We start from the raw sequence: 18,424 nt of genomic DNA on the forward strand, positions 1-18,424 counted from the left end.
GCGTGCGTGCTTAGCCCAAAACACCACAGTTATATAAGACAATTTAGGACACAGTTTAATTCCAAACACGCTGGGGTAAAAGTAACCATCATCAAATGAGACAGGATGCATGCTGGGTGTTAAGTCATCCCACTTTCTCAGGGTTTAAGAGAGATACAAAGATGGGCTATTATTATAACCAATTCATGGCATCTTAAAAAAATCTGCGTACAGCAGTGATTTGTATTGTCCACCTGTGAATAATCTAGAAAAATAGCACAGAAAAAGGTCCATAATGTTATGTAGGACACAATATGATAATAGGGAAATCAATATTTTGAAAGCTGCAAATTAGAGACATGAATATTTCTCAACAAATTTTTAATGTGTGAAGGTTGCTCTGGCTAATTCGTACTAAAAACAAGCCTTGTTGTAGAAGGTGTGAAAAGATAATCCTTTGTGTGTTTGTGCATGACAGACATTGTCTGATGGTCTCCTTGACGTGTTGAAAAACCGGCAAATCTCACATAGCTGGCACCTGGCTCTTGTTACGGTAGACACTGAGATTCTTATTGTTGTTTGTGTTTTTTTTTCCTGCAGGTGTGGCTGATCTACGAGACACGGGTGTCCTAGAGACAACCCTGCAGTCACATGCTGCATATGAATGTACTCATCTCTTGGCACTGAGCACAGGTACTGTATCATGCCATTTGCGATGGCTTTGGAGCAAAAGTAGATTCCATCTAAAAAGTCTGGACTAGACCGCCATTTTTGTTTGTTAAGCTTCTTCACCTGCCAGCTGAAGTTGTCATCACTCTTCACTTTGTTGTAATTACTTAATTTGTTAGAGATCATGGTTCCGTGTTTGCATGAGGCGCTCAAGGTCTTGCAAACCAAATATGTGCCTGTGTACACACAGGAAAGTGTTTGACAAGATTGTCAGACAAAGAGATGAACATGCAAGGAGTGTGCACTGTTTATTAGTTAGATGATCTATTTGCCCAAGGTGACTTATAATGTTAGGTTTGTACATAACACAGCATCTTGCACTTTTATATAGCTCTCTAAATAAGTATTTTAACCAAAAGTACCACCACAAGAGTGAGACTTGTGCTACAAACTTGAATTGTAAGGCAACACCTCAAACCTCTCTACTACCCACTGAATCCCCACCTAATCCTTTTTGTCTAAGATCCATAGTCACACGTGTCAGTGAACTATTTAACCTAAAACCCATCTATGAAAGAGCTCAGAGAAGAAAATTTAAAAAAAAAAACCAGTCCAGCCACATAATGTCGTCAGCCATTTTTCCTTGCATCTGAAACGAAGTCAGTTATATCCACAAAACTCCACCCTCAAACTTTCCATTTTCATTAATAAATGAATAAGTAGTCAATTACTGTCGATACTTAAAGTTTATTCCAATTCTGAAACAATGGGTTATTCTCAGCTAACTTCACTAAGATACAATTTCACATGGAATCTCCCTTAGGATTACTTCAAGGACTCTAGTTCACACAATTCTGCCTTGGTGACACATATGTTTAGGAGCCCAAGACATGAAATCAGGACGACATCATGGTAAACTCATCGTCCCTCAGTCTACCTAGTTGAGGTAGACTTTGTGGTGCCAATAAAACTACAGCTTTGAGGGAGCAGCCCTTTCACAGGGTATGCCTAAGGAACAATGTGAGTTTAAGGCAAAACATGGATTGCTGCACTAAAGTTTACCATGAGCTATGCCATGGGTGTTGTGACAGAGCAGCTTTGTGTCAGCGACATGTCTGCAGGACACTCATTAATTCATTCCAGACAGTTAAGCCAGTTTAGCAGGTGATAGGCTTAGCTACTTTTGTTGTTATGTCATACTTTCAACACCTATAAAAATATTCACTTTCCCCTATGTGCAGGGGCGTAGCTATGTGGTGGCTGTGGGTGGCCAGTGCCACCCCTGACTGAAGCTCGGCCACCTCTCTGGCCAACCCTCTGGCCACCCCTGTTGTACAAAGCACTCTGACCACACTGACAGGTGATTTTTTTTCGCTGCTCAAACTTGTATTACGAACATAGTGTTCCGTGCGGCTCTATTAGGCTGAAGAGCCGCGAACCGCCCGCACGGCACAAACACCCTCTGTGGGCCTCTGGGAGGAGTAGGAGCGGGAAAATTCAACTTCGGTACCCTTACTGCAGTCAAGTCCAGCGCAAGTGAGCAACGCAAGAAGATACAGTGATCGGGAGAGTAAAATCAGTGTTATTTATCTACATTTCACTACCATTTCGTGAAAGTTTGTTAAAGCTGAGGTACTGCGATGTTTCATCATGACAAACAAATGTTAGATTACCATTAAATAAAATATCGTATAACTTAGCTAACAGGCTAATGTTAGCTACTGCCGCTGCTAGCTAGCTATTTTTTAAAAATAACGTTACCGCACGTAACACTACCACATCATTATACGCTTGCATGAGTCTGTCGCTGTTTTTTAGCTATTCAAATTTAATAATAATAAAAGTGTTTCTGACACTAAAGAGAGCAAAAGGAAAGCAGGGGAAGATTAGGAAGCTGAAGATACTTTCCTTTTTTTTTTTTACAAACTGAGGACTAGTAACAGTAGAACTGAAAATGATGAAGAGGCAGGGAAATGAATGCTACAGAGAGGGGAGGAGCAGGGAAAATATTTGCTGCTAAGAGAGACAAGGAGGAAGCAGAGATACAGTCCGAGAGGGAGCTTGTGGAGAAGCTCTACAGACACAACACACATCAGACTAGAATCAGAGATGAGCAAAAACACTCATGTGGTCAGTCGTTGCCCACCAGGTATGTAGGTTACATCAACTGTACCTGCAAACATTAAAAAAAAAAAAAAATCCAATACCCAGTTTGTATCATTAGCACCTAAATATATAAATAATTTAGAATAAGGATTGTATTAAATGATATTATAATTTTTTTACAGACACTTCTAAGTACTGCCACTGTAATTTCTTGTGTACATTTGTAATAAATTCTGTACAATTCACAGAATTTCTGTCTGTAGAATTTGCTTTTATACAGCATGTCACAGTCAGTTGTGATTTTTTTTTTTTTTTTGGACACCCCAGTCAAATTACTGAGTCTTACTTGGCCACCCCTGAAAAAAAGTTCTGGCTACGCCCCTGATTATGTGTTGAATAACTGTAAGGTGTAGATGTTATTTGTGGATTACTCACCCATGAGCATTATTTACCTTTAGGCCTGGTAAAAGACCCAGGTTAGGTTCTGGTGGCCTTTTATATTCCCTGTTTCTATGGTGCACATTCCCAGCTGGTGCTGAATGAGAAAAATCTTTCCTGGGGAGGTTTTGCAATTACTTAATAACAGTGGAAATGTAGCATAAAAGTAAACAATATTCATACATAAACCAAGTAAAATGTCACATCCTCCACCTCAGCGCAATGAGGCGCACCTGCAACACATCTGGGGACGAACATATAAAAGGAAAGCGCGGAACACGCACATTTGCGGAACCTTGTTCAGCCCTGCTACTCACTCGCGATTCTTGTTATCGATCTCCTGACCTCCCTCATTCATCATTCCTGCTCCTCATTCCTGCTCCTCGTCCTCGACTTGCTGGTTTACCACGACTCTTCGCCTGTACACTAGATTCCGACTCTTGGATTCTCTCATTGAATTTCGCTCGCACATCGGTGACCTTTGGCCTGTTTCACGACCATGTCTTTTGGATTGTCTCATGAGAATGCTTCCTGTGCTCCGCACTTGGGTCCGACGCATCCGTTCCGAGGGAACACCACAACATAAAATATCTTAATGTATAAGTTGTCAGATGTCAATGAGGTCCGTGTTTACTTGGTTCAGATCTGTTATCGTGGCACCCCGTTAGTGTAAAATGCTTCAGGCATTCTTGAAGAGAGAGGGAGGCTACTGGAAAGGTCCCTTTGCTCTTGTGCAGGAATGTGGTACATATTCCTGATTGTCCAGATACTGGCACAATAGAATTTATAGTTGTCACGCAGAGGTGTGTATTAGGTGCATTAAATGCATTTTCGGCTTACGATGGGTTTTGCGGGTCGTAACCCCATCGTAAGTCGGGGACCACCTGTAATTATGGTAGGTGTTACCTGCCTGATAATAGGGAAACATGCAGTCCAAAAACAAATTCTGTACCTTCTAATCTTGAAAGGAAAGTGAAGGTTGCCTCACTTGTTTCTCTAACTGGACACTTCATTCACAAGTTTTTAATTTTAAAGTGGATATAGCTGATACATGTTTCAGTTTTTTGAGGGCCATTTGGTGATGGGGTGGCATGGTGGTATTGCTCCCAGCCTCTGGGTTGTGATGTATGTTACAATCCAGCCCAATTTGTGCAGAGTTTGTATTTTCTCCCTGTGTTCATGTGGGTTTCTTCCAAGTTCTCTGGTTTCTTCCCGCAGTCCAAAGGCAACATGTTTCAGGTGAATTGGTGACTCTAAATTGCCTACGGTATGTGCTTGCATGTGAATAAACCTGTCAGTGTGGTTGCCCTGCAACAAAGTACTGTCTTATAGAAAGTCTATCCTGTATCATGCTCTATGGTTCTGGGATAGACTCTGGACCAGCATGACTCCACCCTCAGAGGAGCAGAGAATTGCGCTGGGTAAATTGAATGGGTCCCCATCCTCTTGACCAAAGAACTAGTGTTAGACTGCACAGCTCTGTAGTGAGGGAACGTGAAAGGGTAGGGAGTGGGTGTATATTGCGACCTCCTTCAGTTTGGTAATGGGATTAGGCAAACTGGCAAAACTGAATGGCTGTCTCATGTGGGGACATGTCCATGACAGCCAGGTTCTGGTAGGTGTGGTGGCACAGTGCCTGGCAGCGACAGTGCCTTAAGGTTTTGATGATGTACAGTATTGGAGGTTGGTTAGATTTTTTTTTTTATGCATAGTGGATTCTCTTGGGATTTTAGGCATGTTTCTCACATTGACTAAAGTTTTTTTGGAAGTGTTTCTGTTTGCTTAAGGGTTTGTTTGTTTTGGTGTGTACATGAGTATGTCAAACTGTGGGTGTGTTTAGTTTCTTTTAATGTAGATGTTTCCTGTTATGGTAAATCACCTGGAAGTCTCATACAGAGATGAGGGCTGCAGGGCCAGGCGGCTGGCCTCTTGAACATTTTGGAGGAGGCTGACCCTCCCGGATGAGGTGGCGTAAACTACGTGATACAGCTTGTAGTAAATGTACCGTTTTTGATTGTTTGGGGATTTAGAGGAAGCTGCTTTGTTTTTGTTTCATGCTTTCTTGGTTGCAGGGAATTGTTAGTGCTGTGCTGCTGGTGTGCCTGGACAATTTCCTGCAGCTGGTGTGATTTGGTTCAGTTTATACATAAATTCTATATTTTTATCAAAACAACTAAATTTGGGTGGTTATTTAACAAGTATATAGAGGGTGATGAATCAATACCTGGGGGGTGTGGTGGTGCAGTGGGTTGGACCACAGTCCTGCTCTCCGGTGGGTCGGGGGTTCGAGTCCCCCTTGGGGTGCCTTGCGACGGACTGGCGTCCCGTTCTGGGTGTGTCCCTTACGCCCTGTGTTACCGGGTAGGCTCCGGTTCCCTGCGACCCCATATGGGACAAGCGGTTCTGAAAATGTGTGTGTGAATCAATACCTGTCTTTTGAAACCTGTATCTCATCACATTCACAAAAGAGATGTAACAAAAATGGCAGTGACCTTACAGTTTAAGCAAATTCAATTCACACACACACATTTTCTGAACCGCTTGTTCCATACGGGGTCGCGGGGAACCAGAGCCTAACCCGGCAACACAGGGCGTAAGGCCGGAGGGGGAGGAGACACACCCAGGATGGGACACCAGTCCGCCGCAAGGCACCCCAAGCGTGACTCGAACCCCAGACCCACCAGAGGGGAGGACCCAGTCCATCCCACTGCACCACCGCGCCCCCCAAATTCAATTCACATACACACACATTTTCTGAACCACTCGTCCCATACGGGGTCACGGGGACCTCTTTCAACATTTGAAGCATATGATTCTTTCCAAAGCATTCTCCTTAATGGTACTGTATTATCATTACCACTGACTTTCTGTGGTTTGATTTAGCACAAATAATAAAGGTGCAAATGAATAGATCAGATAGGGGGATGTGGTGGTGCAGTGGGATGGACTGCAGTCCTGCTTTGCGGTGGGTCTGGGGTTCGAGTCCCGCTTGGGGTGCCTTGCGACGGACTGGCGTCCTGTCCTGGGTGTGTCCCCTCCCTCTCTGGCCTTATGCCCTGTATTACCGGGTTGGCTCTGTGACCCTGTATGGGATGAGGGGTTCTGAAAATGTGTGTGTGAATAGATCAGCAGACACGAGTTATAAGCCGTATGAAACCGCATTTATTACATTATGGGAACTCTCTCATTAGGTAGTGTTGTCAGGATAGTAACCATCATTGTTATATTTTATTGCATTTAAAAGCAGCTTCTCATAGAGCTTTACAATGAAAAAAAAACATAGGTTACAGCCCTAAAGTGAAGAAATTTAAAATAAATGTCATTCATTCATAAACCACAGTCCACTGCAGGGCAGTCACAGGCAGAAAAACGCACTAAAGGCAATACAAAGAAGGAAACCCATGCAGTCATGGGGGTTTTAAAACACATCTCCTTCAGAAGAACTTCTTGCCAGATTTTCTGTCTACTTCATTCATTTGCATTACATTATCTGTCACAACTATCTTTGTTTTTCTTATCACTCCTATATGTTGCCACCCCTGTAATGTTACTGTTAATGTTGTACAGCATTTACTGTAGAACTGATAAGAAAAACAAAGATAATTCTCCAAAAATGTAAGACAAGACCAAGCACATATGAAAGACTCTTAATGGGTCTTGTTGTAAATTTTTGCTGTTTTGAATTAGATGGATTAATAGTTTAGAGGAATAAGTATTGCAATACATTAATTAATGTGGATCATTGTTTTCCTTACTGTAAGAAATACTATAATTGACTGTCACACCTCTGGTGTGCCATTGTTTCCTCATAGCTTAAAGAATTTGGAAGCAGCAAGCACAGATTTTTATCACGAGGAGAGTGCATTACATTTCTGACTAGATGTCATTTAGAGTTTTGACATAAACACGTACATTTCTATTCACACACACACACTTTCTGAACTGCTTGTCCCATACGGGGTTGCGGGGAACCGGAGCCTACCCGGCAACACGGGGCGTAAGGCTGGAGGGGGAGGGGACACACCCAGGATGGGACGCCAGTCCGCCGCAAGGCACCCCAAGCGGGACTCAAACCCCAGACCCACCAGAAAGCAGGACCTGGTCCAACCCACTGCGCCACTGCACCCCCTTCACACACACACACACATTTTCAGAACCGCTTGTCCCATACGGGGTCACGGGGAACCGGAGCCTAACCCGGCAACTCAGGGCGTAAGGCTGGAGGGGGAGGGGACACACCCAGGACGGGACGCCAGTCCGTCGCAAGGCACCCCAAGCGGGACTCAAACCCCAGACCCACCGGAGAGCAGGACTGTGGTCCAACCCACTGCGCCACCGCACCCCCCGCACCCCCTTCATTTCTATTCAATTCATGAAATCATGAAACCAAAAAAATAAATTGTTAACAAGCGGTAATTGTAAAAAAAAAAAGTACAATTCCATTGGGTAGCTCAAGAATAAGTCGCAATAGAATGACCATGTTTTAAAAATAATGCGGAAACCCTCTGGCTGTTTAGTCTGCATGAGCTCCTGTGAGCTCTACTTACTAGTAACTGGCCAAGAGCCATTGACTCAGCACGTGGAGGCTCAAGAAAGTGCAGACACGCCGTGGCACGACAGACTTCCATGAAAAACCACAAGAGCTTGTTTGTCACGACACCAAACGGCCTGCTCACTTGACAATGTGACAGCTCGGATATTCCAGCAATGTGCTTTGACTTTTGGCAAGAATGCACATTAGGTTTGACAGAGGAAACATAGAAGAGCAGAGAATAGGAAAACAGTGGTTTTGACTGACAAGGTGATATTTAAAACATTTCTTCCTCATCTATGTGATTATTGCAGAACTTGATGCAGAAGGAGATCATCTGAATTCAAACAGGTTTTTGCTCCTAAAGCAGATGGGAACTTGAACAACAGGTGGATTTATGGTTAAGCCTTCCCCCTTGCAGCCTGAGGGTTTCCATTTCAAATCATGTTTTTGCTGTTCTCTGGGTGAAGATACTTTCCCTGAATTGATAAAGTAAGAATGCACACCCTGTATAAATTAGTAAATCACTAAAATTAGCTTTTTTAACATTGTATAATATTGTACAGGCAGTCCCCGGATTACAAATGAGTTCTGTTCCTCAGTTTGTCTTTAAGTTGGATTTGTACGTAAGTCGGAACAGTTAGGTACGGTGGGTATCTAATGTCAGTTTGTCAAATGTTTGTATTAATATATAGTATATCGTGTACCTTTCTATCCATAAAAACACTTCCGAATACAGTAAAACACCTTTAATATAATAATATGGTAATAATAATGTAGCAACCCACGTTACCGAGAGTCTGAGTGGGAAACGAGTCTATTGTAAATAGTTGAATTATGGGAAAAATGTAAAAAAGTGTTCAACCGCTGGCGGGACTTACGGGGAAAATAAGGGGGTGACCATGTTTGCCACCAGAAAAGGAAAGGAAGCCTGGGGGTGCTTGAAAAGCTGGGAAGAGTGGCTAGAGGGACAGGTTCTTGAGGAAAAGGGGTCCTCCTTGTGTATCGGTGTTCCAATAAATGTTTGTTATGAACGCTGTCTGTATGTCCTTCTTTGCTCCCTCTGAACCTAGAGTGCTGTGTACTATAATAATACTATGTAGTGATGTCATGATAGTAATAATAAGAAATGTAATTGCAGTATTCATAATAGAGAGAGCTATAGAGATAATAAATGTTACTACTGTCATGATGAACGGAGGAGGCTGGATCCAAGTGCAGGATCTTTTATTCAGAATCAAAGGACTAGACATGTTCTTGTGGTCGGTGACAGGCGAATGGTCGGTTGATTAGTGCACTGAACAGAGGCGAGGATCTGAAGTCGTGATTGAGGAACAAGACAGTCAGTCGTTATCAAAGAGACATGGAACGGGACTGGGAAACGATGAGGGGCAGGACTTGGAAGAACAAAGTGAGGTAGGTTTGAGAACACAGAGGGGACGGTTGTCTCGAGTGAGATCCCACAACTGGGAAGGGGTTGAGAAGTGTCTTTTATAGCCGAGTGCTCTCTCAGACAGAGAGAGAGAGTGTGTGCACGTGCAAAACTTTAAAGTTCACTTTTCCAGTGTTCGTTGGCGTTTCACCTTTCGCGTTATTATTTCCACTTTAATTTCAGTTGTGATCGTTTTACTTTTCTTTGATACATCACCATCACTTGGATCACATTTATGCTTTGGTCCCATGGTTAGGAGGGTAAAAACAAAAAAATTAAAGCCAAATACAGTGACACATGAGACACTGTTAACAACAACATGGGTCGACTGAAAAGAAGGAAGTCTTTATTCTACCCTGGGCTCACGCGCCCCACCCAGGAGCAGATGAATCGCTGTAGACGCACAATGTTTTGATGCGCGTTGCAAAGCAGCGCCTGTTTGTTATTACAAACCATTGTATGCAACTTTAATTTTTAATATAATGGGCTTCACGGGGAATGTTTCATAACTACGGGTTGTACGTAAGTCGTTACAGTAGTCGACGCTTGTAATCCAGGGACTGCCTGTACTGTTAACATGAACAAATGAGTCAGCTGAATAAAGGTTAACAAAATACTAGCTTTGTCCTTGAGCTGAAAAGTTAGGGAATAATTAAACCATTGTCTGACAGCAGTTATAAGGAGAACTCATGTTAATCAGAGATCATGTAAGTGAAAGGAAAACAATTTTTACAGGTTGTCAATTGAAATCGGTGCGAAAGGCAGTCAAGCGCATGAGAAACATTCCTCCTTAGTTCTGGACACCAAAGTATGCAAGTACTGATCTGATCATGAATATCAATTTGATTTGACAATCTGTCACACAGCAATTGCTGACTGTCCATCAATGCTCTTTCAAGCAGTGTCACCCAAAATAAAGCATCAAATTATAAATTATAATCTGTTGATGCACATCACAGTATATAGCAGGTCTTCACTAAGCAGTAAAATAGTATATTTTAACACCGGATAAACCAACAAACAAAGAATACAAGACAGGAACGCTAAGGTTACTGGAAAAACATGAGGTGAGATGGGAAATGAGTCAGGTATTCTCACATTTCAGGCCAGAACTATGTGCTTGTATAATGGCAGTAGAATGAAGAACAGACATTTTTGTTCTGTAAGACGTACAGATTTTATTCACAACCATGTCAAAATTCTTTTAAATGAGGATAAATATGCTATGTAACGAATAAAACATGCCATTATAGGTTCCAGAAAACTACACACCAAACTAGTACTGTGTGCTATAGATAGAAGGAAAATTTTATTTTAAATTTTACTTTAATTTTCTTAATAGTTGGAAGTGCATTGTGGGCAGTACGGTGGCACAGTGAGTAGCTCTGCTGCCTCACAGTGCCTGGGTGGTGTGTGAGAATGTGGGTGTGATCCCTGCTTAGTCTGTGTGGAGTTTGCATGTTCTTGTTGTGTCTGTGTGGGTTTCCTCCGGGTGCTCTGGTTTCCTCCCACAGTCCAAAGACATGCTCTTCAGGTTCCCCCATAGTGTGTGAGTGACACAGAGAGAGTGTGTTCCACTGATGTATGGATGAGTGACCCATTGGAAGTAATGTATCTAGCAGTGTAAGTCACCTTGGTGAGTAAGGTGTGTGGGCTGAGAACTCTACATAGTATCCATTGGAAGTTGCTTTGGAGAAAAGTGTCTGCTAAGTGAATAAATGTAACAAAAACATGAAGAATGTTAACGATATTTATGCAGAAATAAAAGTGTGCAAGGCAAGCCTGTGCAATAATGAAAGCAACAGTTGTGTTCTCACATTATTCAATTAGCTGACTAATTTAATTAGTATCTTTGCAAAGTTCGTCTGGATAAAAGTGTAGCATTGTCAAGACATTGTGTCAAGATAATATCCTCATTCTCTTGCTTGCAACACCGAAAAACTGTCTTCTTCTGAAAACAGCTATCTGATCAACTTATTGAGTGCTAAAACTGCAGTATGAAAGGTTGGGGAAAACAACCTACTGTACAGACAAATGGAATAAAAGAAAATATCAAAGCAAAAGATATCAAGTACTTTCATGGTCCACCATACAACAAAAATTGGTCAAACTGTTATAGAAACGTACTTGGGTAAGTACTTCCCAGAACTATTGATTCCATTCCAACTGCACTGAGGCTGTTGTAACACTGAAGGTTAGCGTCTACAAGGTGGAATAGTTGATTCATGTCCAGGTGTGTGGTCTGGATAGGAATTTAGCTTGGGAGTATGAGACTTTTTGTCATTTTGGATATAGTATACTGGAGTGCTCTCCTGCTCTTCACTTGTCTCATAATGACATATTGCTTGTGTTGCTTGGTAGAAAAGTCTTTGAAGGATTTATGTGGAAGTGTATCCAGTTGCACCTGCATTTATGAATGTTCATTCATTTTTCTCTCTCAGCCCATGGCTGGGCTACAACCTCCTGAGGAAGTGACTCCACATAACTGGCTGGGTAGGTCTGCTGGTGGCCATCTTCACTTTGCTGTACTACTAAGGCTTTTCCACCACATGGCTGATGTTCTGTAAGATCTTCTGAGACAGCATCCCCTGTGGGACATCCACAGAGATAACACAACAGTTGAAACTTTAACAATAAAATCCTATATGTACAAAACCTCTTATATTCGTGTCATAAAATATACACATACACTGTCTGAAACCGCTTGTCCCAAGTGGGGTCGTGGTGAGCCGGAGCCTAACCTGGCAACACAGGGCATAAGGCTGGCGGGGGAGGGGCACACACCCAGGACAGGATGCCAGTCCGGCAAAAGGCACCCCGAGCAGGACTCAACCCCAGACCCACCTGGGAGTAGAACCTGGTCAAGCCCACTGTACCACCACGCCCCCTTTGTCATAAAATATTTTTGAGTAAATGATATTCAGCATTTTGATTCCACTGAACGATAATAAATAAGACATTTAAAAACACTGACAAATGAATGAAAACAAAATGTGGTGTCACCCAAACAAGTGATCCATACAATCATTTTAGCTGCATAATCATGTGATTGTATGCACAGATTATTATAATTAGAGTAATGAAAAATCTATTGTATTATATTTTTGGATTATTTGTATTTGCTATATATAAAATGCAAAAATATGGAAAATGTATTTGAAGAAATACCATATTTTATAAGTTTACATTTATTGTATATTGTAAATGCTATATAAGCAGCATTTTTGAAATAATGAAATATACTTGTAAATGCAAGTAGTTTTCAAGAGTCTTGTAGATCTTATAAAAAGGATGGAGAGTGACCAGGCTGGACAGTGCTTACATATGCAAATCACTGATTTTTTGTTTAATACAATGAAAAAAAATAACACCGGGGTATAGATCTGCCACTGTGCTGCAAGGATTTGAAAACAGCGGTTCTCTAGTTTCCTCCCACAGTCCAAAGATGTGTGTTTCAGTTAGCCTGATGTCCCCATATCGCTGAAGTGGTGTTTGGGTTAGTGCGTTACACTGCTCTGCTGTATAAATTAGGCCCTCATTTATAACCCCTAATTTAGCGGTTGCGCAGACGCGTCGACTAGTCGCCGATCACGTGATTATGACGACAACAAGCTGGACGCCAACTAGACGAGAACAGGTGAGGAGCGTGGTGGGTCGTTCATTGCAGCAAACCTGCAGCGGATCGCCAAGTGTGTGGAAATACTTCACTAAAGATGAATCCTGTGCTACTGTTACTTGCAAAATATGCAAGTACAACAAAGTACAAGTGCAATGCACTCATCTGAAAGAAAAGTTATCCGCGGCTAAGAGGAACGATCCAAATCGGTCTGTGTACAGTTTGCGTTCATGCGTTTTTGAATGATTAGAAATTGAAAAACAAAAATGGGAATTACGCTGCCTTCGTTTTTTGTTTAAATTGAAAAACAAATTATGAATTAAATAACTACCAGAAAAATTACTTTTATGTTTCTGAGCACACACACAAAAGACTCAGACTGTTTTCTCTTTTCGTTTGATCATGTGTAGAAATCAAAATCTCAGTACCATGACATGATGAATGGACTAAAGTGCGCAGTATTTCCAATCTAACGGCAGCGGGGCACAGCAAGTAGTGCTGCTGTCTCAGTGCCTGCGTGGTGTGTGAAAATGTGGGTTCGATCCCTGCTCACTCTGCGTCGGCTTTGCATGTTCTCCCCGTGTCTGTGTGGGTTTCCTCCCGGTGCTCTGGTTTCCTCCCACACTCCAAAGACCTGCTGGTCAGGTTCTCCCTAGGCTAGTGTGCGAGTGACAAGAGAGTGTATTCCACCGATGTGTGGAGGAATGACCCAGTGTAAGTCACCACGGTGAATAAAGTGTGTTGGCTGGTAACGCTAGAGTTCACTGGAAGTCATTTTGCTGAAAAGCGTCTGCTAAATAAATAAATGTAAACGTATAACAAGTAACCTAACCTGGACGTGAGCTTCACTGGCGATCTTTTCTTCGGAAGAAAATGTCCACTCTGAAAGCCATTTGGGCAAATGATAAATAATATGATACAAACTTACTAGAACAACATAACATATTCAGAGATCGCAGACAGTCTAGTACAACATGCTGCGTGGGTTCTTCTACGAGTGTCCGAAGATTTTGTGCGCGACACAAAAGAGGACACTCGCTACTTTTGAAAAGCACCTAGTGATCTATATTAACTTATAATCAATAACCTGGAGCAAAGCCAGCATGTTCGCTGAAGCCACTGATGGATTATGCGCAGTTTCAGTTCGTCTACATGCGAGTTGTTCTAGAATACCACAAAACGAAATAACTCAAAGTCAAAAAATAAGACGGCCAGAAGAAACTGTAAATGAGGCATATATTAAATATTTTACATTTTGAGCAAAAAATGTTTTTTTAATTTGTTTTCCATTTTATAAAACATAAAATGGGAAAAAAAAACTGCGTCTTTTTCGAACCCGACTAAGTACTGCAACAATGTCCCATCTGTTATATATGTGTGTGTGTGTATATATATACACACACAGTATATATATAACTTGTATGAGCTGTCTGTTATGAGCATATGCGTTCAGATTTAGAATACAGATTGTCGGTTGTTGCAAAGCATTCCATTCTCCCGTGTTTTATTCATGACGTCATCAGTGATTAGTCAGTGTCGTCGACTCGACTTTCATCACATAACTCATTAACTGTCGACTTTAAAAAATCTAAAAGTCGTGCAACCCCTAATATAAATGTGTGAATGATTGTCAGGAACTCCAGTGTTTCTGGCCACCATGTATCTTGCCTTGGAACAAAGCGTACGGCTTGATAGTCATTGTACGTCACTTTGGAGGGGTGTGTCTGCTAAATAATAATCTGAATAAATGTAAACATGAACAATAGAAGTGAACTGAATTAATCCACCTCATGACTGTGCTCTATTTTGGCGCATTTTACTGGTACTTAACGGCTGGCTGCCGAAACACAGGTTGAGGCTTCTCCGCGACAAATTTTTTGAAAACACATAAAAATTTGAAATAAATATACTGGAAAGCTGATTACTTTTTCAAAGTGATCGTTGAAAATTTGCAAGTCAAATCTTCTAAACAGGACCTATTCTATTTGAGGCCATCGGGCAAATACTCAACCGCTGCAATGTGGGGTATGTCTCTTTGCGGAAGGCACGTTGTGTGAGTGTGAGAAGAAGTTTGGGCTAGGAGTGGTGCATAGTGTGGTGCATGTTTGTTGATTAAAAAACCTTACGGCCTCTGAGCTCACATGCAACAAAAAAAGCATCAGCATGGCTCTGTAGGGATTAGGGTTGCCATCAATGACATAAGGTATCTGATACAGACATGGAGAAGCAATCAGAATCACCACCTGGGCCCTAACACAAAAACGGACTGCAAAACATTGATCACAGTATACTGTAAATAAAGAGAATTCATTTTCAGTTACTCTCTGTTCTGCTTGAAAAGCAGTCTCTGTGTGTTGTGTATGGCGATAACTTTGGAGGTTGTATGGATGAGTTTGGCAGCTGCTAAGAGGAAACGCAACAAAACGGGTCACTTAAGGAGCTCTTCTACGGGGTCTTAAGGGCGCAAGATATGACTGTGGATTCCTTTGTGATAACTTCTGGAAACTGCATTTTATAGCATAGTTCCAGTCATTATGCTCCCAAGCCAGCAGGTAGTGTAGCAATTAGAACCACTAGCTCTGCACTAAGAGACTGCAGGTTCAAATACTTTCTCCTGCTGTAATACCCTTGAGCAAAGTGCTGCAGTAAAAAATTATTCTGCTGTATAAATGAGTAAGTTAATTGAAGAAAAAACTATTATCAGCTAAACAAACAAATACAATGGGTTGCGCTGCCCTGCCCTGCCCTGCCTATGGTAGGGGAAGCCCTGAAATTCACAAATTTTATAATACGTCACATCTAAATATTTCCATTGGAGACTGAAAAAAAGGTACTAATCATGTCTGTTGCCAGCATAAACAATAAGTTGAGCAGAAAGATTTAGTGGCACTGCATTTGTGAAATATTTGTATGATTGCTCATCTCCTATAAATATAAGTCTAACCAGTTCTCCATAAATGCCTTCTTTCCCAGCATGCCTCTGCTGTGTAGCCAGCAAGAGTGAGACAAAGGATGCATTCAACTAGGGCCAAAACAACTCCTTACTGTACCATGATATATAGCATGACTTTCTCACACCACTGATATTTCACAGACATGGAAGATGGCATGAAAGAGCTTGCTTTTGGGAAAGTACAATACATACATTGAGAGCAGAAGTAACATTAAACACAAGATTACCACAGATTTAGACATGCATTTGAAGTCCAACAATACGGATACACTTTGAAAGGAAAAAGGCACTGAGTATAATGGAATTAAGGATTGTAGGTCCAAATCCAAGTTCAAATCTCTTTGTTCTCTTTCTCTTCAGGTGACATTTTTTATAAGTGTTCTTGTAATTTTCCACATGCTATCTGTAGTCACTGATGTAGAGGTAGTGTTTTTTTTTTTAAAAAAGTGAATTCTTCAACTTTGGACTTGAATTCTTTCACCCTCATGATCCAGGTTTAAAAAAGGTGAATCTGTCATTTGTTCTGATTTGTACAGCTGAGTGAGTATTCCCAGATAGGGCAAGAAGGCCATACACCTGCTGCTGTACATGAGTGTTTACATCACACAGCCTGTTCGTGACTGGGGCCTAAAGACTACACAGCACAGTGTCTGAAATAAAGTTTACCAAATAATGCTTTAACCTAATGTACAGTCTGCATTTAAATCAGCCAGTCACAGCAGTAGCAGGTAATGTAGCAGTTAGGGCCATGGATTTGTGGTATCACTGTAACCAGTGTAAACCCTTCTTGTGACTCCACTGCTAAGGCACCCTTGATCAAAGTATTCACCCCAACTTATTCCTTGATTCATTTAGCAGACATTTTTTCTTCAAAGCAAAATACCACTCACAGTAAAAATGCATTTTAGGGGTAGGTAATTTCATGGATCGTATTCATTATGCATTTCCATCCATCCATCCATCCATCCATCGGCAACAACTGCTTGCCTGACCTGGCAACATGGAGTGCAAGGGCGAAGGGGGAGGGGACACACCCTGGATGAGACGCTAGTTCATCGTAAGGCACCCCAAGAAGGGCTCGAACCTCAGACCCGCCATACAGTGGGTACTGGCCGAAGCCGCTGCGATTAGGCATTTCATAAAAAATACAGTGCTATATTAAGAGTGTAAAAGCCTCAGCTTCATTAAAGTTTGTATGGTCCAGTACTACTAAACTTGCTTGTACCAGGGATCTCTGATATGACTTGTCCATACGCCCAGCTGCAGCACAATTTTTACCAGTTGGCCAAGAATCACCAAAGTACCCAACTATCCAGTTATCTTTGGTCCCTAACAATGAAGTCCTATATATAAAAAGGTCTGAAATCCCTACAGATTTCACCCATTTTAGATATAAATCCCCTCAAAATTAAGCAGACAATTTGCCCTTTAACCTCATAATGGTTTCTTTGAAATCCAATGTGCTAGAGATCTGAGCCAGAACAACAACAGCTCCATTGCTGTCCAAATACTTTTGTAGCACAAGTGAAAGCATTGAGAGCATCCTGTCTCTGGGTCATGAATCATCACATATACAAGTGTCTTCTGTTTTTGTACCGTAAAAGAGAGCCTGTGACCGTATTGTAAAAATGAAAGGAAATGATCTCAGTACCCAGTTACCAGCTTTGTGTGTTACCTTGTTAGCGGATATGTGTCACATTAGTGTCTTATCCTCCGAAATTGTTACTTGATGTGTTTTGGTACAGAGACAAAAATGCAACACTTCATGGATTACACTTGCGGTTTTTCAAGCACACCTTAATTCTCAGAAAGTAGTTTCACTGTTTTGAACCATTGTATACGAAGTAGACCAAGGTCCTTGTAAATAAACGTTTTCAGACAACTGCAGATATATTTAGTCACTTACATATGCTCTCACCCTGTTGCTTGCACTTTCCCATCTTACAGATCAGAGAAGGTGGCCCCTAATAGAAAAATTATTTAAGAAATATTTATTTAGGAAGCATTTGGGTGCGTCACTTTTTACAAAGGCTAAATTATTGTTTATTTATCTAGCTGATGTCTTTCTCCAAAGTGACTTACAGTGTTAGCTTAGTATGGTACAGTTATTTATTATTTTTTACAGATGGTAATTTTTGCTAGAGTAATTCAGGACAAGGACCTTGAGCAGGGAAAAATGCAGTAGGATCAAGGATTCGAAGCAAGGGGAAACCCGGGTGACAGCTGTAATCACTGCGCTACCTGCTGCCCCAGGTGAGTAATGCATGAAGTGACAGCTATCAAAGTTACTGATGCGGAAAATCAGAACATTTTGTCCTCTTGTGTGCATGGACTGATTGTTGAATTTTCTGGAAGTGCTTGATTAAGTGTACATATTGTCTAAACAAAAGGCAGTACACCGCAGAGAACAACTGGTTTTAGATATAGGAGCAGATACTAGCAGATGAGGGTTAACATTTTAAGAAGCAGCAGTGCTTGACTTCAATGCATGTGGTCTGTTGTGATTAGCCTGGTAATGACCCCCCTAATCTCATATGGCTAACTATCAAGGTTTTTGTACTGACGCCTATTCATTTAAAAGGCTAACTGTTGGCTATGAAACAATATCATTCTCACCTTGCGTGAATGACTGTTTTAAATGTGTGCATTTTACATAAGAACAGAAAGAAAAACCAGTAGAGGACACCAATGAACAAAGAT

The 18,424-nt window shown here is 41.5% G+C and overlaps 1 protein-coding gene across 5 annotated transcripts in view; it reads right to left on the reverse strand.

Annotated features, from left to right (window-relative positions):
- Window positions 1–10,858: 10,858 nt before the first annotated feature.
- The window catches only part of LOC108925056 (drebrin-like), a 30,347-nt gene continuing 22,781 nt past the window's right edge, over window positions 10,859–18,424 (reverse strand). For 4 of the 5 annotated variants that reach the window (XM_018736763.2, XM_018736764.2, XM_018736767.2 and 1 more), the window contains one exon: window positions 10,859–11,743. In XM_018736763.2, coding sequence (XP_018592279.2) covers window positions 11,580–11,743 — 164 coding nt within the window. In that variant the 3' untranslated portion in view covers window positions 10,859–11,579. The remainder of the gene's footprint in view (window positions 11,744–18,424) is intronic. The other variant, XM_018736766.2, reaches the window with a different exon arrangement.

This window comes from Scleropages formosus, chromosome 6 (assembly GCF_900964775.1).
Source record: "Scleropages formosus chromosome 6, fSclFor1.1, whole genome shotgun sequence".
Classification (NCBI taxonomy): domain Eukaryota; kingdom Metazoa; phylum Chordata; class Actinopteri; order Osteoglossiformes; family Osteoglossidae; genus Scleropages; species Scleropages formosus.